General features: G+C 37.9%; 10 protein-coding genes across 10 annotated transcripts; 5 read left to right on the top strand and 5 right to left on the bottom strand.

Annotated features, from left to right (window-relative positions):
- Positions 1 to 329: 329 nt before the first annotated feature.
- On the top strand, positions 330 to 1405 carry SOCG_04165 (DNA replication factor C complex subunit Rfc2; the record flags this gene model as incomplete). The annotated part of the gene is made up of 2 exons (XM_013165007.1): positions 330 to 403; positions 457 to 1405. The coding sequence occupies 2 exons, from the start codon at positions 330 to 332 to the stop codon at positions 1403 to 1405; spliced, it is 1023 nt and encodes a 340-aa protein (XP_013020461.1).
- A 31-nt stretch (positions 1406 to 1436) lies between these two features.
- Positions 1437 to 3517, bottom strand: SOCG_04166 (GTPase activating protein). The gene has a single exon (XM_013165008.1). The coding sequence runs from the start codon at positions 2985 to 2987 to the stop codon at positions 1584 to 1586; it is 1404 nt and encodes a 467-aa protein (XP_013020462.1). The 5' UTR covers positions 2988 to 3517; the 3' UTR covers positions 1437 to 1583.
- Positions 3466 to 5082, bottom strand: SOCG_04167 (glycerol-3-phosphate dehydrogenase Gpd2). The gene is made up of 2 exons (XM_013165009.1): positions 5038 to 5082; positions 3466 to 4990 (listed from the first exon to the last, which is right to left on the bottom strand). Exon 2 carries the CDS (start codon positions 4877 to 4879, stop codon positions 3758 to 3760), a length of 1122 nt encoding a protein of 373 aa, XP_013020463.1. The 5' UTR covers positions 4880 to 4990; positions 5038 to 5082; the 3' UTR covers positions 3466 to 3757.
- A 141-nt stretch (positions 5083 to 5223) lies between these two features.
- SOCG_04168 (nucleoporin Nup146) lies at positions 5224 to 9614 on the bottom strand. The gene is made up of 2 exons (XM_013165010.1): positions 9198 to 9614; positions 5224 to 9144 (listed from the first exon to the last, which is right to left on the bottom strand). Exons 1-2 carry the CDS (start codon positions 9291 to 9293, stop codon positions 5338 to 5340), a joined length of 3903 nt encoding a protein of 1300 aa, XP_013020464.1. The 5' UTR covers positions 9294 to 9614; the 3' UTR covers positions 5224 to 5337.
- Positions 9615 to 9729: 115 nt separating this feature from the next.
- On the top strand, positions 9730 to 11128 carry SOCG_04169 (20S proteasome component beta 2). Its single transcript, XM_013165011.1, has 3 exons — positions 9730 to 9839; positions 9902 to 10047; positions 10193 to 11128. The coding sequence occupies exons 1-3, from the start codon at positions 9790 to 9792 to the stop codon at positions 10798 to 10800; spliced, it is 804 nt and encodes a 267-aa protein (XP_013020465.1). The 5' UTR covers positions 9730 to 9789; the 3' UTR covers positions 10801 to 11128.
- Positions 11129 to 11328: 200 nt separating this feature from the next.
- Positions 11329 to 14365, top strand: SOCG_04170 (U1 snRNP-associated protein Usp108). Its single transcript, XM_013165012.1, has 2 exons — positions 11329 to 12245; positions 12298 to 14365. Exons 1-2 carry the CDS (start codon positions 11397 to 11399, stop codon positions 12466 to 12468), a joined length of 1020 nt encoding a protein of 339 aa, XP_013020466.1. The 5' UTR covers positions 11329 to 11396; the 3' UTR covers positions 12469 to 14365.
- SOCG_04171 (SWI/SNF and RSC complex subunit Arp42) lies at positions 12580 to 14409 on the bottom strand. Its single transcript, XM_013165013.1, has 2 exons — positions 14063 to 14409; positions 12580 to 13993 (listed from the first exon to the last, which is right to left on the bottom strand). Exons 1-2 carry the CDS (start codon positions 14085 to 14087, stop codon positions 12729 to 12731), a joined length of 1290 nt encoding a protein of 429 aa, XP_013020467.1. The 5' UTR covers positions 14088 to 14409; the 3' UTR covers positions 12580 to 12728.
- Positions 14364 to 17152, bottom strand: SOCG_04172 (endo-1,3-beta-glucanase Eng2). Its single transcript, XM_013165014.1, has one exon. The coding sequence runs from the start codon at positions 16680 to 16682 to the stop codon at positions 14562 to 14564; it is 2121 nt and encodes a 706-aa protein (XP_013020468.1). The 5' UTR covers positions 16683 to 17152; the 3' UTR covers positions 14364 to 14561.
- An 830-nt stretch (positions 17153 to 17982) lies between these two features.
- Positions 17983 to 19133, top strand: SOCG_04173 (1-acyldihydroxyacetone phosphate reductase). The gene has a single exon (XM_013165015.1). The coding sequence runs from the start codon at positions 18115 to 18117 to the stop codon at positions 18997 to 18999; it is 885 nt and encodes a 294-aa protein (XP_013020469.1). The 5' UTR covers positions 17983 to 18114; the 3' UTR covers positions 19000 to 19133.
- A 640-nt stretch (positions 19134 to 19773) lies between these two features.
- SOCG_04174 (uncharacterized protein) lies at positions 19774 to 20212 on the top strand (the record flags this gene model as incomplete). The annotated part of the gene is made up of 3 exons (XM_013165016.1): positions 19774 to 19808; positions 19876 to 19931; positions 20058 to 20212. 3 exons carry the CDS (start codon positions 19774 to 19776, stop codon positions 20210 to 20212), a joined length of 246 nt encoding a protein of 81 aa, XP_013020470.1.
- Positions 20213 to 20226: the final 14 nt, after the last annotated feature.

Genomic DNA, 20226 nt, shown 5'->3' with positions numbered 1-20226 from the left:
CATCCTATTGCTAATCCTAATCCTAGCGTTCTGGCATTTCCTGTTGTGCATACTTTTGCCCTCGATGCTTTTAATTTTTCAATAGAAACTTATAATATTTGAAGTTCATAGACATACTCTTCAAATGCGTTTCTGTTTATAAACATAATAACTTCTAATCATTGATATTCCCATACTTACTTAGAATAACAGAAACTATTTTTTACGCACTCGTTGTTCCTCTTTATTCTCAAGGCGCGACTAGTACCGGTGCAAGCTCTTCTTGTTTTTTTTCTTTTTATCTTTAAAAAATTGGGTTTTGCCATTTCTCCTGAAAATATAAAATAAAAATGTCCTTCTTTGTCCCCAGGTCGAAGCAAACTGAACAAGAATCAAAAAAATCGGTCCCCTGGGTAGAACTATAGTAAGTAAATAAAAGGTATGACAAGTAACTTCTAAAACTGACGCGATATGAAGTCGTCCCAAATCTTTAGACCAAGTGTCTTCTCAGGAAGCTACTGTCCAGGTGCTGAAAAAGACTTTGTTGTCTAGCAATTTACCACACATGCTCTTCTATGGCTCTCCTGGTACAGGAAAAACCTCAACAATCTTAGCCTTGGCCCGCGAGCTTTTCGGGCCTCAACTTATGAAATCAAGAATTTTGGAATTGAATGCTTCCGATGAGCGAGGTATCTCTATTATCCGAGACAAGGTGAAAACTTTTGCCAAGACAACAGTTTCGAATTCAGTAGATGGATATCCATGCCCTCCTTTTAAAATTATTATCCTTGATGAGGCTGATTCCATGACTCAAGATGCTCAAGCAGCACTTCGTCGAACTATGGAAATGTATGCAAAAATTACCAGATTCTGTTTAATCTGCAATTATATGACTAGAATCATTGATCCTCTAGCAAGCCGTTGTAGTAAATACCGATTCAAGCCTTTGGATTCAGAAAATATCAAAAAGAGGCTTGAATTTATTGCGACCGATCAAAATGTTCAAATGGAAACTGGTGTTGTTGATGCACTCGTAGAATATTCTGGCGGTGATATGAGAAAAGCAATTACATTTTTACAAAGTGCCGCCACTCTTCATCAGGGAACCCCAATAACTGTAGCGAGTATAATTGAACTCGCGGGGGCAGTTCCTTCAAGTATTATTCGCGGTCTGCTTGATACTGCCTACACAAAGAATATTGTTAAAATTGAAGCCATGACCCGCGAAGTAGAAGCAGAAGGTTACTCAACAGGGATTATTTTATCGCAGCTACATGATGTTTTAATAAGTGAAGAAACACTCAGCAGTCCAGCAAAGCACAAGATTTTCTTAAAGTTATCAGAAGTTGATAAGCGCCTTACGGATGGGGCTGACGAGTCTCTTCAACTTTTAGATCTTCTTTCCTTTATTTCAGTTGTTGCTTAATGTTACGAACATCATAATTCCAAAAACGACACCTGACGTATGTTTTCTATATATTTGTGAATCTGTCAATAATAAATTCTATACTCAATATATTTTCACTTAAAGTATTCTGGTATAACTAGCAATTCTTATCCTATGCAAAATAAATAAAGATATGAGTTTTACTTTTGAAATTGTTTTAAGAGATAGAAGCCTCGAATACATTTTTCATAAACTCATCCTCTTCACCAAGCTCCCATCGTTGATAAAACAAAGTATTCTGCAATAAACGAAAATCGGTTTCTAGCAACTTATATTTCAATTGCGAAAACAATGCCACAAAGACTTTAATCAAGAATGGATCTTCTTCAAACAGATAACAATCCATAATTCGAGAGGAAATCTCAACCGAGTTCATGGGAATGAAAAATCTTTGCAATAAAGGATATAAATATTGATCTGGTTGAATTTGTAAAGTGAATTGAAAATGAGTTGCCAATTCTGGGAGTGACTTCTTTAAAGAACTTAAAAATAAATTTGTAAACGAAGCCAACGCTTCTTTATCCTGAGTATAAACCGCTTGCATAAAAGGACGGTCCAAAAGGTTAACCATCGCATTGAAAGCAGATGTCAAATTCATATTTAATAATAACAAGGCACCAATAAAAGTACTACCAGGAACATAACGGACGTTGTATCGATACGCCGAGAAAGCCGAAACTAACTGTACCAAATCTTTGTGAAGTGCCTCTCCTTTCTGAAATAAATGTAATTGGGGCATCGTGCATTCTATATCCACTTCGAGGGCACTCTTATCATAACGGAACATATTGGTTTCTTGTGTCTGAATATTTTCATTGGAATGTGCGATTTTTTTTGCACATTCACATGCAAGAAAGAAAGATTGGTAATCTAACTGCAGGGGGTTTCCAATAATTTTTTGCCAAGCCTTACCACGAATACGCAAAGGAATACCCTCTCTCCAAACACCGGCTACTTTGGAGGACGTAAGGCTATCAGGCCAATAACGAAAGATATAACGATCCCAAAGTTGAATAAGTTGTTGATTCTTTTTTCTCTGTTGTTCCATTTGTTTTATCTTTTCCTTTTCATTTAGTTTATCGTGCTTTAAAGCGGATTTCCTTATTTGTTCAAACTCTCGCAGGTGTCGCTTTTCTTCCGCTTTTGACTTGGGAGGAAGCCAAGAGGGTCTACCAACAGAGAGAACAGCTTGCTTTTCCTTACTTGGAGGACCAGGATCAAGAAGGGCATCCGTAAATTGACGCGGAACTTTCTTGAACATTGATTCATGAACAGAATTCAGTCGTAAACTAAGCATCTGGTCCTCACGAGAGAGCTTAGAAAAAGTTTTTGAAGCTATATCATTAGACACGCCTGTAGGAAGTTCCATGGGAACGTTGCATAAGGAGGACTCATCAAGAACAACTAATTCATCCGGAATTATTTCATCTGATGATCTCCTTCCAGATGAGCTACTTCTTGAAGGACCTGGAGCTTGATATCCCTTCCTCTTCGTACTCCACCACCAGCTTTTCTTCACCGAAGATCCATTATTCGTACTAACGCTTTCAAGTGATTCCATTGTTTTTGTAATTTTTAACAAACTACGCGAATGACACCTTGGTTATCGAAAGACCGATGAAGATATACGTGTAATCGGTGAAAGCGAAAGTATTAAAGAAAATACAAAACCTGCTTTTTTTTCTTGAGACCGGTGAAATGCAAAAATTGAACGTCTGTAAATCAACGAAATCAAAGTTGAGTAAACTCTTTCAGATATTAGTATAAAATACAAAACCTGCAAATTGAAATTAAAACCGCAGTCTGTTAGTCTGTTGGCAACACGCTCTTGCTTCGATGGTAACAAATCTCCAAAAATTGAATTTAGACAGTAACGAGCATTTAATTATTAATTTATACAAAAATAGAAATAAAATCAAGTAAAAGAAGGTTAGCTTTCAACTCAATCTCCTATTAGTGTATAGCAACTTTTGTAAAAGTAATGGGAAAGTAAAGTGAAAGGAATTCAACCAAGACTACCTGGACGGTTTTAATTTACACATTATGAACACTTTAGGAGTCCAGTTTTTTTGGAGAATTTTGAAAAATAAGATATAATTGATTTATTTGTTGTAAATACTGTAAGTTAATAAACGTAGGAATAAACAAATTACAATCCGCAATATATTTTCTCAAAGCAAATAAAGTGAATTCCAAAGTTTCACGTATAATCTTATTCTATGTTATCTTTCAGTCTAATGTAGTCGAAACTTCTTACTACTCGTTTAACCATCGACTTAGCGTGAAATGAAACTAGAAAGATTATACGAATATCAAAAAAATTCTGTGTAATTAAATAGCCTCCAGAAGTTTGTTGGGAGGAAGATTTTTGAAAACGATGTCATACACGGCTTTAAATAATGGAAATTCATCCACCTTATTTTGATGCTCCAAAAATTCGTGAACTTCTTTAGCAGTAGCTGCACCTTGCAATTTCTGACCATTAAGAAGCTCTTTTTCCAATATATGCATGGGCTTTCCAGTTTTGACAAATGCAACAGCACATTTACGGTTACGACCACCAAGGCAAGTGGTAATCAAATCGGCAATACCACAAGATTCTTCACTCATGGTAAGACGATCACAATCAAAAAACATAGCTCCAAACTTTTGCATTTCTGAAAGACCAATTCTCATAATAGCTGATTTTGTATTGTCACCCAATTCAAGTCCATCTATGATACCAGCAGCAACGGCTACTATGTTCTTCAAAGCACCACCCAAGGCCACCCCTGGAACATCTTTGACCATTTGAACACGGAAATAGGGACGATTAAACAAGGAACGTATGGTGTTGGGAGTATATAAAGGATTTACCGAATTGTCAGGATCATATCCGATGGTAGTCTCACAAAACTTTTCCTTTGCTACTTCACTGGCAATGTTGGCACCCGATAGAACACCACAGTACATACCGGTGCGTTCATGAATGATGTCTGAAAAAAGACGAACGCGGTCTGAGTTAACTGAAACACCTTTAATGCAAGAAATAGCAACAGCATCCTTCTTCAAGTGTCCTTTCAGTTGATCGCAAACTCGCACAACGAATTGATGTGGAAGGACCCACACAAGGACATCACTTCTGGCTCCAACGTCGCGAATATCGGGGTTCGCATAAACATTTGAGGGACACTGTACACCCTTCAAATACTTTATATTTTCATGAGTTGAATTAAATACTTCGGTAAGTTTTCGATTTTCACCGTGATACTCAACGTTTTCTTCATACATCCACATATGGACTTGAGGATGAAACAATTCAGGATGAGCTTCAGCATTTTCTCCACATATTTTTGCGATGGCAGTACCCCAATTACCAGAGCCGATAACTCCAACAGAAATACGCTTAGATGTAAATTGTTTTTTAAGGGTATGTGACAAAGCACTGAGACGATTTAAAGATGCTCCAGTCATATTTTTTATTCAATTAAACAATTATAATTGTTATCTCTATGTAGGAAATCCGGTGCGTTTCTGCAGTGTTAAGTGTCAAAGTTCTTAAAACGCTCTCGAAGCTGGTCAGAACTATAAATTAGTATTTGAATTCACAGAAAAATATAAAGACTTATTACTTTGCAAGATGCGTTTCTTCTATTGACAGAAACTACCGACACAATTTGTGAAGTACCCAACCTGCGAACGTAAGGTCTCTTACTGATTGGTATCAAATTGACTACGGATCTGGTTAGCAGTATCCTATTAGAAATTAATGGGATATTGTATAAACATATAGTTACTTTTAGGTAATTGTTTTCTTTCTTTAGTTTTTTTACAAAAAATAAATTAAACGATTCCAATATATCTATTTTAAATTCCTATACACATAATGTAATGTACTCCTAATGATCCATGATAATTCACATGAAAGCCCCTTAATCGTTACGCTTTAAAAGACACAAACTGTTAAAGATAAGATCACAAAAGTCGTCCTGACGTTGCGTTTCCAATTTAGTTGATGACCGCGAACCTTCGCGTTGGTCAACAAAAAAATCCGATCCTTTCTCGAGTGAACTTGCTAAACTGGAGTTCAAATCATTCATCATAAAAGGTCCTTTACAGTTTGACACAAACAATCCTTTAACTTCAGCTTCAAGCCTAAATAGTTCTCGCTCTCGCTGACTTACAATAGAAGCAATACGACTGCATGCAACTTCTATCGAAGCTAGGCTCAATCGTTTTCTATTTTGAACGTCAGTTAAACGTACATCATAAGCCATATTTTCAGCAGAAGTCATAAGTTTTTGAACCCTTTCCATAGAAACACGAAGCTCTTTTTGTCGTCGAAGTGCTTCAGGACCTAACTGTCGTAACTTGAGTCGGTTAATAAACACGGGATCTGTATGAGCATAAATGAGTCTTTGAATTTGTACTCTTTTAGCATTTAATCGAACAAGCGTCACACGCAAATTATCAAGTTTCTTGTCATACGCTTGTTTCCCGGAAGTCCACAAACTTATTTTATCAAGCAAATCTTCCAATACTTGAGTATCATCAGTAAGACATGTCATATTTGGATAGACCTCATTGGAATATCCAGTATCTGACTGGTCATTCATATATTGAATTAGCTTCTCCATATTCCGGGAAACTAAATCCATCTCTGCCTCGAACTGTAAATATACTTTTTCGAATGCATTAACCATTGGATTGGATTCAGTACTAACTGCCTCCCGCATATCTTCTAATAAGTCAGGAGCCTGAAGAAGAACGGGCTTTTTCTCTATAAGCTTAGTTTTGGGAGTTTCTTGATGCTTAAATTCTTCATTTACGCCACTTAGGCTGTCAATAGCTCCATAATCTAAGTTCTTTGACTCATTATCTTGGAGTTTAGCCAGGCGTTCATCAGTAGCCTTCTCAACCAACGATTTTTTTTCTATCGCCTCCTTTGTTAATTTCGTTTCAGGAAATGCACGAGCCTGTGATGTATATTCACGGTTATCTTCGAGATTTCTAGTAGAAGCTTCGTCATAATCGTTTCCTACAGCTTCAACTTTTTCCCAATCTTCACTTCCCTCGGGTTCGTTGGAATTTTCGCCGGACACACTTTCCGCCTTGCCAATTTCAGTATTTAAATTTCTACTCTTGGTCATAAAAGAACTTTCCTCCGGTATTGTATCTGAAACAACTTCATCAGTATCATCATTCAGTTCTTCTATATAAGAAGATTGCTGATCATTATCAGAACTGAGTTTAGGGACATCAGCAGTATTTTCGGGTTCCGCATGATCTCCCAAATCCTTGTCTACTTCGAACTCAGCAAGCTCCACCTTCTCCTGTGGTTTATCGCCTTCAACAGATTCCTTATTGTCTGACTGCGGTAAGTCTTTACCGAATGAAGGATCCATGGGTCTATTTATTACTTCCTCTTTCTCATGCTTTTTGCCATCTTCAACAGATTGCTTATCGTCTGACTGTACTACACCTTCATCGGCTATAACCTCTGTAGTTTTATTATCTCTTTCCTCTTTCTCAGATTTTTTGGCATCCTCAACAAATGGCTTGCCATCTGGCTGTAGCGTACCTTTATTGGCTGCAGCCTCTGTAACTTTCTTATCTGTTTCCTCTTTCTTTAACAAATCCTTGGAGGTATCGCGTCCGAATACCTCACCTCCAGCATTCTTTCTGCTTTCTTCTCCTTTAGTACTTTCCTCAGCAATAGGGTCCTTTTTAGATAATTCATTATTCGCTGGAGTGACCGGCTTAAATGGAGAGTTAAATATTGACTTATCCGTAGGCGCGAAAGAAAAAGGTTTAGGGGGCGCTTGAGTAGAGGATGTAGTTGAGAGTTTCGATTGATTACCAAACACAGAAAAGTTTTCTTTCGGTGTTTTGTCATCCAGACTGAGACCAAATGAAAATGAAGGCTGAGAAGTATTATCAAATAAATTGCTTCCCCAGCCAATATTACTTTTTCCAGGTTTATTATTGTTTGTAGGATCTGCATCAGAATTGGCTAATGACTCCACCTTTTCACTCTCCACATCCGATTCCATATTATCTTCGGGCTCTGTTTTTTCAACAGGGACTGAAGGAAACATAGGTGATTGCTTTTGAGCACCTGTAGCATTTCCAAAGATTGAAGATGCTTCATTATCTTTTGGAACATTAAACAAATTAGTAGGAGTTGCTGCACTAGCAAATGAAGAAAAAGCGGAAGAAGTAGGCTTCGCCCCAAAACCAGAAAAAGAATTACTAGAGAACATATTGTTCGTACTGTTAGAATTAGCGTTAAAAGAGAAAGACGATTCACCAAATTTGGGTGCTGCGTTCGCTGCTTCAAACGGAGAGCCTTGATTCAGACCAAAAGCTGAAGTCTTAGGAGGATTCTGAGACTGAAATGCACCAAAAGACAATTGGGAGCCAGGTTTAACTGGATTTGAAAAAGAAGGAGACGACTTTACGTTCTCGTCATTAGAGGTTCGAACAGTTTCAGAACCGGATATGTTTCTGGCAACGATCATTTCAGGATAGATTGAATTTTCCATAATAGCATCAATATAAATGAATCGAAATCCAGAAAGTTGATAGTCATTATCATAAATCCAAAGAATTGGAAGAGGAGGACAGTCTGCAGGAACCTCTGCTGGGCTTAGTGGCTTCTGGACTCTCTCAGAAGAAGTAAGGTCCAAACTGAGAGCCAAAGGAGAAGTATCTTGCTCCTTTTTCTGGGAATACGGAAGGGAAGCTCTCTTTGTTTCTTCAGAAATAATCAAACTCTTCCATGAGTTTGAGTCTACCAAATGAGCAAAGAGGCCAATATCCGAGCTAGAAGTTGCTGACACAATTGCTAATGAAAATAGGTTTGGACTCCAGGACTGAAGAAAGGAGAAATAATGGTGGTCATGACGATAGTCGGCACCAAACGGAGGAGTAGGATCTGTTGCAGTTTTATAAGTTACAGATTGATCCAGCCCCAAACTAATAATATAACAAACTGATTCGTGTTCAGGATCACTACTTGTCAAGGTTGATGTTGGGCTATAATAGACAATGAACTCCCGGTTTTGCACCCATGCGATATCCTGGACAAAATACTCTTGTAATTCAGAAGGAGGAGCAATTTCCTTTTTGCATTGCCCATCCGGGGTATATTGACCTATATAACCATTGGTTAATCCCGCAGCACATTGCTTGCCGCGCCTTGACCAAGCTACGGTGGTAGCTTCTTTGACTATTGGAGGATGTACAGTGGACTGAGAAATGCTAAAGATACATACTTCTAGCGTATTTAAATGAAGAGCAACGAGATCATCATCTTCTGGATTTGGAAGAATGAGGTCTACGTTTGACATTTGTAACTTCCAGTGAGGATTAACATTACCCAGTAAACAGGAGGCCGTATTAAAGACAATAAGTTCTTGAGAAGAAAGACTATATGCCACAATATATGTTCCATTCGAAGTAAAATCCACGAAAGAGAAACCAGCGTTTGGAATAGTAAGCTGAACAATTTCAGATGATAGTGGAAGTTGTTGAGGTCCTGCGTTCATGGGAGCCTCATCGAGGAACTTGTGTAAAAATGAAACGGGCCCTAGTACTAAACCATTGGGAACACCTGCTACAAATCGGCCACTCGGATTGTGAATAGCAAACAAATATGATTTGGCCGGAGGGTCTGACGCCTCTGGTTGACCAAGTGAGATAGTAGTGCCAATTTTTAGGGCAGAAAACAAAAAGCTCTACAAAAAAAGAAAGTTAGAGTATACTCAAAGCTAAAGGGGATATGACATACCGACGTGTCTACTTCTTCAACTTCTTCATGACCTGCAGTAGCAGCAAAAGGGGCCGGACTTGGACTAAGTGCTGCAAATGGATTTTCAGTATTCATTTCATATACAAAAAGACGTTCAAGAAGATCCTTATTTTTAGAACTCTAGCGTTGCAACTAAGAGCTGCAGGAATTGCAAATAAACGCTCGTTCGGCTTCAAAAATGTGAAAATATATGTATAATTTTTATACAAGATAAGAGGATTGAACACCTGAAACCCTTTCAACACCACAAATATACCTAAACAATGAAGTCTGTACCTTCACCTGAATGACTTCCCAGTAGTAAGTTCGTACTTGCTTACTGATGCATACTTGCTTCCTGTATTTTAAATAATCGCACTAAAGTGTTTAGTGAAACAATACCTTCTCGCGCATTTGCTAGATAGTGATTTCTTATGTTTCATATCCAATCTAGTTAGCGTATTGGAGTGTCTGTCGGTTTTGGTTTTTGCGAGTGGGAACGAGCACTGCATTCATGAAGGAAACCACACATCGTTAGACAATCCCTTTGCCAAATACAATTTGGAATTAAATTATCAATAATCCTAGGAATATGAAAGGATTGAATGAAAGAAAAGGATTTGATTTTGATTACTATCAAAGGTAAGTACTTTGGGATGCATATGGATTGTGTTAGGCAGCTTAAAGAAAACTAACGGTCTTAGAAATGCTCTTTTACAAGAGCGCGGATTCCCCTCTCCCAAGGCGACATCCACTGGTACCACCATTGTTGGCGTGATTGCCAAAGATTGCATCGTTTTAGGTGCCGATACAAGGGCTACTGCGGGACCAATCATTGCTGATAAAAACTGTAAGTTATCAAGTAACTAGAAAGTGGTGATGCTCGGTGTTCATTAGAATATTATTTTTCTCGTGATACACTAATTTATTTTGCCTGAAAGTTGCAAGGAATAATTGTACCTTACACTATGTTCAGTCGCTAACTATTTTTAAAGGTAGAAAGTTACATTTAATTTCTCCTAATATTTGGTGTGCTGGTGCTGGTACTGCTGCTGATACGGAATTTGTAACCTCGATGATTTCTTCTAACGTTGAGTTGCATTCTATGTATGTGAATCGGAAGCCAAGAGTGGTGACCTCCCTGACAATGTTGAAGCAGCACCTCTTCCGTTATCAAGGATATATTGGAGCTTATCTCGTCCTTGGTGGATATGATTGCAAGGGCCCGCACTTGTTTACGATTGCTGCCCATGGTTCCAGCGACAAGTTACCCTATGTTGCTCTTGGATCTGGTAGTCTTGCTGCTATTTCTATCCTTGAAACCAAGTACAAACCCAACTTAGAACGCCATGAAGCTATGGAGCTTGTTCGTGAAGCAATTGAAGCTGGTATTTTCAATGATCTTGGTTCCGGTTCAAATTGTGATTTGGTTGTTATTGATAACGAAAAGGCTACTCCTTATCGTGGCTATTCAAAGCCTAACGAACGTGCCAAGAAGGAGCAGAATTACAAATACGAGCGTGGTACTACGGCTGTTTTACGGGAAGACATCCACAAGTTTGTTACAGTTGAAACATTAGACGAAATGGAAGTCGACGTTTAAAAGGGTCGAGATTTCTTTGCAAAAAAATGTATAGCAGTTTCAATGTACCTGCAGCTTGTTTATTCTTTCGCCGAATCTATATTCAGTGCTATTTTCTTATTTTTAGTTTATGACGCTACGCTAGGATGCAAAGAATTGACATTTCACTTGAAAATCATTCGTGCTTCCTACCTTTCTACCATCCTTCTATGTTATGAGAATGACTTCTGCCCTCTTGCTGTCCTTTATAAATAAGTACCAGCTCTCAATTCCCGTATGTCCCTCTAGTTTTCATAGAAATATATTCATTCTTAACGACTAATAGAACATCTTACGCAATATATTACCTTTCCCGTAAATGATTCCTAGACCTTGTTTTCCGTCTTTCTATGCTCACTGCAAAATAAATTACTGTTGCTAGTATTCATAAAAGAAATGAAATGTTTGAAACATACAGTAATTGCCTTTACAGCTTCCCTTGTCACCATAGAAGCCAAACATTGAATTGCACTTACCGCGATAGAACGTGCTCCGCTATTGTTGGTGATCAAATATGAAACTTGAAAAGCAGTTTGCTTTTGGCAAAGAAAACGTGAAATTCTTTCGGTGTATTTGTGATGGAATCTGGGTCAAGATATGTTTCTGCAGCATCTGTAGACCTTCTACATCCCCCGGTACTGAATATACAGCAGGCATTTGGAACGGACGCGAATTCAATAACAGTGAAATTGTTATTGAGTGCTCAACAATATGAAGCATGGATGAGTGTGGAAGAAGAGGAACAAAAGAGTATTCTATTAGATGGTCAGATACGTGCTGAAACGTTGGTGTCTTCCAACACCTCTAGAAAAGTACTACTTTGTCATTCTAACCTAAACAATTTGTCGCAAGCGTTACCAGCTATTGGTAACGCTATTAGATCCTTTAACGAAGATGGTAGCAGTCTGGTACTCAATTTTGCTTTTTCAAATGTTTTACTTGGCTCAAAGACGTGGATGAATCAGCACCTCATACCTCACCTTCATTCCATATCTTCTTCCTCTCGTTTGTTTTTAAGTAGCACTCTTTTACCCCGTTCTATGGAACGCTCTGTCATTCTTGAGACATCTTTGCAGGAATCATCTACTGTCCTAGAAGCATTCTTAAACGAGCTCTTGTCAAGGAGCCGTATTATTTCAGGTATCAACGTTGTCCCTTATATTCCAGATGCTGCTTACGGAGTCTATGGATCTCCTTCTTTGTTCGGCGTTCTGCATCCCAACAGCAGTATGGTCACAGCTGAGAATCCGTACGGTGTTACCCCCATAGCGCTCACTACAGCAGGAGGTAATTCTGATCCTCTGCGAGCATCTCAATACTTCCCATACTCAGGACCATCTATCCCGTTAAATGCGGCTTCAACTCAAATCATCACGCAGAAGTTGTCAGTACCATCGAATATTCTTGAAACTCTTCTTGCTGAAGTTGTATGTACTTATTTTTTAAATTTCTTTAAATTGTTATACTAACTCTTATAAGCCAACAAAACTCGACGAAATATCTCAATCAGCTAATGTTCATATCGGCATTGAGCACGGTGATCCTCAATCCAAAGTGACTTTACTGAACGTTACAGGAACTTCCGAATCCAATCAAACTGCTCTTATGACGATTTATGCCCTTTTGGAATCTCAGACAAAAAAGCTGTAAAGATCTTGCTTTACGTTTGTTGTACATATATCCATATGTTACCCCATTTTATAATCCCTCTTCACCAGGTTCATTGTGTTCTTCTATTTTTCTTTTTTAACAGTGAAATTTCGAAAGAATAAATATAGAAAGAATTAAATATTAGTATCCCATAGCACCTGTCTCAATTGTGTAACTAGCATAAAAATGAACGAAGACATATTATTATCCTAGAATATATTTGAAAAAAATCTCTCTAGTTTTACAAAACTCTATTATTCTTACTTGCATCTTTTTTCCACAAATAAACCTCTGTCTACTCCCACTTCATCATACTCTTGTTTTGAAACCCACAAATGTTGGAAGTTGTCGAGACTTGCCAGAATTGAGCCTCCCAACCATGAAGCATTACTCCTGTAAATCGAGTCTCCGCTGGTGTGTACATTAACACGGTTTCCTGGAGCTAATCTCTGAAGCTCAAATTGTAGTCTCTCAGTAAGACCAGGAATGAGTGAAGTACCTCCTGTTAATATGATGTTACTAAATAGTTGTGACCGTATTTCACTTTCGCATGCGAGAATGCTTTGATATACCAGATTGTGAAGCTCGATGGCATTTTCCGGGACGGTATTTTCAGGGAGATTGTCTCTAAAAGCGAAGCTAGGATTAAACAATACTTCCCCAACACGAAATCGGTCGATACCAAATTGATAATTTGAACCATCGGGAAACTCAAAATGCTTGGGATTCTTTGTGGACGCCTTCAACTCGTCGAATGGAAATTCCAATGTCTCCAAAACGCTTTCTTTCCATTCTTCTAATATTCTTTTATTTTGAAAATCGTTATAGGAGTCTGTTAAACCGTCAATCGAATCATAAAAAACTGCTGGCTTCACCTCTTCTGGATTTCCAGGACCCGAAGACTCGATTACGATTGATTTCCTGGCTACCCGATAATGGGGTAAAACGTTTATGCTCATTTTAGAAAATAAGCTTTTTATATTTTCATTTAAGAAATTTCCTGCTATCTTTTGTTTTACGATACCTTTTCGCATAGCAATGCCATCAACGACGGGAGTAACAGTTGTATTATCGGTACCAAGGTCAACAATCAAAGCAGTAGCTTTATTACTTGCAAATGCCGCACAAACAGCTTGTTTAGTTAGATAAAATGCAGGTGCATGAAGCTGCTCGAATACTGTCTCCATCGTCTGTTGACGAACAGATTGAGTATTCCAGCTCGGTTCTGTAATCATCATGGCATATTCAGTTGGATCAACTTTTAATTTATCTTTTAGTCCTCTATTCCATAATTGTAATGTAGACTCCCAGTCTTGAATTATCCCATCATTAATACCATTGGTAATCTCCATCCCAGGGATAGGTGCATGAATCTGCAATTCATCTACTATACTTTTTCTTTCTCCATTTTCTCCTTGTAAAACACCGTAATTTGAAGGAAGTATAACTTCAGGTGATTCCTCACCAGCAAAACCAAAGCGTGTCCAACATGTTCCAGGATCTATAACCAACGCTGGAATTTCGACTAAATGTATTTGTTAGCTTTCTCCTTTCACTCTAACCGGTCGTCTAAATCACGTCTAAGGTTGCTTACCAATATTAGCAGAATTCCTGCTCATTCCACAGAAAATCAGAAGAAAAATACTTTTCTTGCTTCTTCAAAAGTTATAAAAAAGATTATTGGGAATTTAGACGGCTTTTATCCCAAGGCTGATATCAACCCTTGATTCACGCTTATGTATAGTGCAATAACTGCTTACTACGTATTGTCAACTCAACAACTAGTAAGAAATTCAGTCAAGTTATTGATAGACTACCCGCAATAATCTCAATTATTAAGTTTTTTTTATGCAATTGCAAAAATTACTAGAATGAAATAAAGATTCTACAATCCTGCCTACATCTTCAATATTGTTTAAAACTACCAACTTTGCCTCTGCAAGTAGCATGTAAATTTATTTAAACAACGTTAAACAACTTGCTTAAAAAAGCACGCTCAGTAAAGAGGGTGCTGAGCCTTCCGGTTGGTAACCGTCCTTTCATTCATTGCTTTCATTACGTGTTCAACGTCTTTTCGCATCACGAGTACGACTTCAAGTAGAAGCACCCATACCAGCCGCCAATGCCAAATACCATGTCTTAGAAGCACCATTATCGATATTAGAGTCTTTGAAGTTAGAAGAAGTAAATTCCTTCCAGGCAGCGCTGGGATCAGTAATGGCATAATTGGAGTAAACAATACCTGTCCAACTGTTTGAAAAGCTATCAATAATTGGAGCAAGCGTAGCATCCCAACTTTCCTTCACGTAGGTAGGATTACGGACGTAACCACTGATTGGAGTGATAGGAATCATGTGAATTCCTTGCTTGTAATAGACTTTATCGCCAAAGTAGGTAGCATAGTCAACCTTGTTCATAAAGGTGATACCAGCGACATAATTACCACGAATCTTTTCAGGTTCAATCTTGTTTTTGGGAGTAATATAGATGTATGAGTTCATGCTAGTTCTGATCACTCCCAACATCAAGTTAGCTAAAGCAATGATGTCGTTGTTATTTTTAACTATTCCCCAGAGCTTCATGGCATAGTAAAAGTTGTAATCTTCCGAAGTTGATTCTTCGTCTTTACCATCACCACTTGCAAACAAACCCTTAGACCAAGAGTGACCGGCGTACCAGTCGAAGGAACGGAAGAAGGGGAAGTATTGATCGTTTTCAACGGGATTTGCTGCATCACGTAACAAGTCATTAACAAAATCGGTTTGAGAATCCGAGATCCAGCCCGAATTCAATGTTCCAGCAACAGCCATTGCATAAACGTGATAGCCGTAGTGGAAATGATGGTCATTGTAGTAAGTGTTACCGTAGTCAGCAAGGGGTTCCTTGAGACCAGCGGTACTAATAAGACCCTTGTAGGTTTTGTCGTAGTTAAGAGGGAACTGCTGTTTGTTATCAACGAATCTTTGAAGGGCTTTTTGTAACTTTTCACGGCCAGTATTAGCCAAATTGTCGTCCTTCAAAATCTTAGCAGCCACCAAGCAAACTTGAGCATATTTTGCCAAAATTTTACCTGATGCATACATGCTATTGGTATCAGAGGCACTTTCGACATCAAATTTAATGTCATTTTCACAAGCCTGTTTAATTGTATTCAAAGTATCATTCGAGTAGTTTGACTTTCCTCCGTTCCAGGGAAGTGGAAGAAATTCAACATCAGTCGGGAGGTTATTTTCTACCAAATGCCATTTGTCAGCTGCATAGGCAACGGCGGCACCCATGACTGTGGTCTGAAGGGACAAACTAGTTTTAGCTTTTTGAGTGTCAGAGCCAAAAGTGTTCTGATGGTGAGGAAGAGCATACACAAGAGGGCTCTTGGATTTGTCACCAGCCTTGTCAAAAGTAAACCAGTATTCACCAGTATTATTGGAGACATTTGCACTTAAAGTGATGCCAGTTGGGTAAACGCCAGCATATTGGTCATAAACCTTTTCACCAGCACCGTTATTAACACTATCAACGGGAACTTTGCTGATTTGAATAAGTCCGTTAAACTTCGATGAAGCAGTCAACTTACTATTGCTGTCTTTTTTCAACTCAAAAGAGCTGGAATCCGAAGGAAAAGCATAAATAAGCCAAACCTTGTTATCGTTCAAAGTAACCTTGTACTTGGTACCACCTTTAATGTTGCCCTTGTCAAGAGACTTGACGAAAATGGAGGAATTGAAGACAGGAGTCAAGTCCTTGTAGACTGAACTAATGAATGCACTTCCGGTAACAATGGGAATGGTGATGCTTCCGGAAGATGATTGAGATGGTTCAAGAGTAAGCTGAACAGAGAAATGACGGGAATCAGTAGCGGAAAGCTTGTTACCGGAAGAAAATTCATTGGCAGAAATGATTATCGAGAATAATCCGGCAGGATTGATGTAGTATTCCGTAGGATCTTTGCTAGCATCAGGTCCGTACGTATATTGGTCAGCGTCGATATGACTGATGGCCAGACCAGAGAAGTGATCATCGTTATTCCGCCATGTCAATGAGTATGGTTGGGGAAAGTTTGGGAACTTTTGGTCTCCCAGAAAAAAGTTACCGTAGTATTTGTTAGTTTGAATGGGTTTGTCGGAGACAGAAATTCCCTTGGGTTGTAAAGGATGGTCTCTTTGAGGGAAAGTGGAACTAGGAGCTCCGGTAGCAATGGGCTTCAAGAGACTCATTGTAAGATCTTAATGGAAATACAAAAAAGAATTCTTTTTAAAGACAAAAATTGGAATGGATATACGGATGCTTTTCGTTATTGGTTCCAGGGGCGGAATCAATACGATATGGTTAATGACAAAAAATGACAGCCGTGTTTGAGAAGTACTCGGTGACAAGAAAAGACGGATTCCTTCAGCAAAAGAACTTGGATTCGGAATACAACTACTACACAACCAAATATCTGATTGGAATAGTGAATTGAATGATTTCGAAATGAAGCCTTGTAAGTTGAAAGGAATTCAAAAAGAAAGTAATGAGAGTTCAACGAAAGGAGAAGGTTGGCTCTGATTAAAAAAGAAGATTCATCGTCGTTTATATAACTAAATTCATTATTGCATACGTAATGACAATTCATGTAAACAAACATGGATTGATCATCCTATGTCCGACTGAATGGCCAATGTTCAAGGGATAATTGTCATTGAAGTCCTAAAGCATAAACAAATAATGAGGAGCTTCCGTTTCTTGTTTGTTTACATGGAGCAACGTGAGAAATGGACATGTCAACGCTCTTGGGTGAAGAATATTAAGGACAGGAAACGAGTGATAATTGTCTTGACTAGATTTAGACACAAAATCTTTTGATTTTTTTACATGTAAAGAGCTGAGTGTTTGTACACTACGTGACAACAATTGAATCGTACGCTTGTTCCTTAAGAATCCGCTTTCTGATTCATGCTACAGCTATACAAATTTAATAATAATAAATACTTCTGATATTGTTGAAATATTTATGTGTCTCTTTAAACGACTTTCTGTCTCCAGTGGTTCCAATAGTAAATTAATGAAACTTGTTTTCCTAAGCTAGACCACTCCAGTCTTTGCAGAAAAAGTTTTTTTTTTCACTTTTCACTTGATTTTTTAGAAGCTTTCATAGGTTGGAGAGTACAAAACATTGATTTTTTTGATGAAACTTTTCTTTGTTTACAATTTGTAATAAGAGACTTGTCATAGTCGTAATTTTATGAATCTATAACAATATAGAGTGATCTATTACTGATTGTAAACAACACTTGCATCAAACATTGAAATTTTTTTAATTCACTTACAAGATAAATATATATATATATATATATATAATTGGAATAGATATTCACATCTTTAGTTCCGACGTTTCAATTGCAATTGCTTGACGAATTTAGATATCATTTTTCTAATGGATGAATTATGACACCAAGAAAAAGTGGTAAGTAAAGCTCGATTTATGCAATTACTTTTCAAATATTATTCATACTATTAATTGTATTACAGTGGAGAGATAAATCTAAGTTGTAGCAGGAGTTTAGCGCTATATCGTTAACTTTCTCAATATCGTTAGCTTTCTAGCCTTGACGAGCCAAAGTAGTAAAAATTTGATTTATCAACCACCGCGATTCAATTTCATTCATAATGAAGGATACAGAATATGTTCTTATAACAGGATGCAGCGAAGGAGGAATAGGAAATGCATTAGCAGTTGAATTTCACAAGCAAGGTTTCAAAGTAATTGCTGCTTCACGAAGGATTGAGACAATGGCCAATCTTGCGGAGATGGGGATTCGTACCATTGTACTGGATGTTTCTGATACAACATCGGTTTCTGAAGCAGAAAAAGTTGTGCGAAGCGAAACGGGAGGGAAACTACACTATCTCATCAACAATGCTGGAGTCTCTATGATAAAAGCAGCCGTTGATCTCGAGATTCCCAAAGTACATAAGCTAATGGAAGTCAATTTGTATGGACCCATGCGAATGAATACTGCTTTTCAAGAACAGTTAATCCGCGCCAAAGGAACCATTGTGCACATAAATTCGGCACTTTCTTATGGACCCATGGTATTTTCTTCTGCTTATAGTGCTTCAAAGGCAGCCTTGTTGTCTTATGCCAATACTCTTCGCATTGAACTAGCTCCCTTTGGAGTACAGGTAACGAGTGTCATAACAGGGTTGATCTCAACAAGTATCTTTGAAAAAGACGGTGCAAGTTTAAATGAAAGCACCTTCCCAGAGAACTCAATTTATTATCCTTATAAAGACCAACTGTTATCTGCTGATAATCCGGCGGATGCAGCTACCGTATCACCCCAACAGTATGCGGAGGATGTATATCAAAAGTTAGTACGAAAAAGGCATTGGTACCAGTTATTTAGAAGAGGAGTTCTTCCTGCTCAGTTTTGGTCTGGCCAATATTCTCAGACTATTCGTATCTTATCTTTCTTTCCGGTGGACATATTTACTCCCTTTGTGAGTTCTGCTGCAAAACTACCATCTGAAGCTTCCACTGAAGTCGATTAAGTTTTTATAGATGATATCATGTAAAAGGGCAGCACATAGCTCTTTCTCCTGACCATGAATTTAGAATTTGTTTCTTTTGCCTGTCTTCCCCTATAACATGTTTTGTTTACGACTGGACTGTGTTAAAATTACCACCCATATTTGCTTTTCTATGAATAAAATGTTTCGAAAAATTTTTTTATATATTTCCATTCCTTCAAACTCAAATTCGTTAGAGGCCTCGGCCTGAAAGAGGCAGTTTAAACCGCCAAGTCGAATCTTTTAGTTCTTTCATATTCTTTGCAAGCCGGCCGAAGGGTGTATTGATATAACGTTTCATACAAAGCTACGTATGTCCTGACAAAACTTGCTTCCTGGTTGAATTTCATTTAATATTTTATATTTTATACAATTATGTACATTTTGCAAGCAATTCTATTTTAGTTTTTGGTGTTTCTAGCGAACATTTTGGATACACGAGTGTAAACAAAAAATATGTCAATTTCATTTAAGCAAAGAAGTAACCCAAAATAAATTTTCTAAAAACTTATAACTATCTTAAAAGCAAAAACAATAGCTGCTAAGTTTTCCAAGATGGTTTCCAACCCGTTCCCTTATAGCTACATACCGAAATTCACGAAAACCTCATCTCAACACTCGCTCATTCTTACAAAACCCAAGAGACTTTGATTGATCGATTGCATTCATTTCATGCTATTTATTGGTTACCAGTAATTTTCTATTTTTTCCAATTTCATTTTTTTTTCGCCGTTCCTTTTTGTTTCAATCACCAGGATGGAGGAAAACTTGGTTCAAGAACTCAACAAGTGGTGAGTGCAAGTTTGTCATCTTCTATGCATGCCAAAAGAATTTAAAAGATCTAACCTATGGTTCTAGTATAAATGAGAAATTTTCTGGAGCCGTTTTGAGCAGAAATGGTCTTGCAATTGCAGGTATGTAAGCTAAAGTGTTCTTTTTCTCCAAAAAGAGTTTACGCTCCAAAAGTAAATGAACCCAAGAATATTGAATCTTATGAAAACTTGACTTGGACAAAAACTAATTTATCTGCTGCTATGTAGTCGCTGGAACGATCTCACCGGAAGAAGAAAGGCTGGTCTGCGAATGGACAGGTTCGGTTCCTTCAGAAGTCTTGTACATTCCTAAATCTAACAAGAAAATCTTAATCCACGAAAAAGAATCTTATGTTCTTGGTTTGGCATACCGTAACCCATGAACAAGTGAGAACTC

Source organism: Schizosaccharomyces octosporus, assembly GCF_000150505.1.
Source record: "Schizosaccharomyces octosporus yFS286 unplaced genomic scaffold supercont6.3, whole genome shotgun sequence".
NCBI classification, from domain to species: domain Eukaryota; kingdom Fungi; phylum Ascomycota; class Schizosaccharomycetes; order Schizosaccharomycetales; family Schizosaccharomycetaceae; genus Schizosaccharomyces; species Schizosaccharomyces octosporus.
The sequence above is the reverse complement of the archived record's forward strand: the minus strand, read 5'-3'. Positions and strand labels throughout refer to the sequence as shown.

Excerpts from the sequence above, each read along its gene's own strand:
- SOCG_04166 (XM_013165008.1), bottom strand. The coding sequence starts at position 2,987 with ATGGAATCACTTGAAAGCGTTAGTACGAATAATGGATCTTCGGTGAAG.
- SOCG_04167 (XM_013165009.1), bottom strand. The coding sequence starts at position 4,879 with ATGACTGGAGCATCTTTAAATCGTCTCAGTGCTTTGTCACATACCCTT.
- SOCG_04168 (XM_013165010.1), bottom strand. The coding sequence starts at position 9,293 with ATGAATACTGAAAATCCATTTGCAGCACTTAGTCCAAGTCCGGCCCCT. Across the intron at positions 9,145-9,197 it reads TTGAAGAAGTAGACACGTCG|AGCTTTTTGTTTTCTGCCCT; the intron begins GTATGTCATATC and ends CTTTTTTTGTAG.
- SOCG_04169 (XM_013165011.1), top strand. The coding sequence starts at position 9,790 with ATGAAAGGATTGAATGAAAGAAAAGGATTTGATTTTGATTACTATCAA. Across the intron at positions 9,840-9,901 it reads GATTTTGATTACTATCAAAG|AAATGCTCTTTTACAAGAGC; the intron begins GTAAGTACTTTG and ends TAACGGTCTTAG. Across the intron at positions 10,048-10,192 it reads AATCATTGCTGATAAAAACT|GTAGAAAGTTACATTTAATT; the intron begins GTAAGTTATCAA and ends CTATTTTTAAAG.
- SOCG_04170 (XM_013165012.1), top strand. The coding sequence starts at position 11,397 with ATGGAATCTGGGTCAAGATATGTTTCTGCAGCATCTGTAGACCTTCTA. Across the intron at positions 12,246-12,297 it reads AAACTCTTCTTGCTGAAGTT|CCAACAAAACTCGACGAAAT; the intron begins GTATGTACTTAT and ends AACTCTTATAAG.
- SOCG_04171 (XM_013165013.1), bottom strand. The coding sequence starts at position 14,087 with ATGAGCAGGAATTCTGCTAATATTG. Across the intron at positions 13,994-14,062 it reads CAGGAATTCTGCTAATATTG|TCGAAATTCCAGCGTTGGTT; the intron begins GTAAGCAACCTT and ends AAATACATTTAG.
- SOCG_04172 (XM_013165014.1), bottom strand. The coding sequence starts at position 16,682 with ATGAGTCTCTTGAAGCCCATTGCTACCGGAGCTCCTAGTTCCACTTTC.
- SOCG_04173 (XM_013165015.1), top strand. The coding sequence starts at position 18,115 with ATGAAGGATACAGAATATGTTCTTATAACAGGATGCAGCGAAGGAGGA.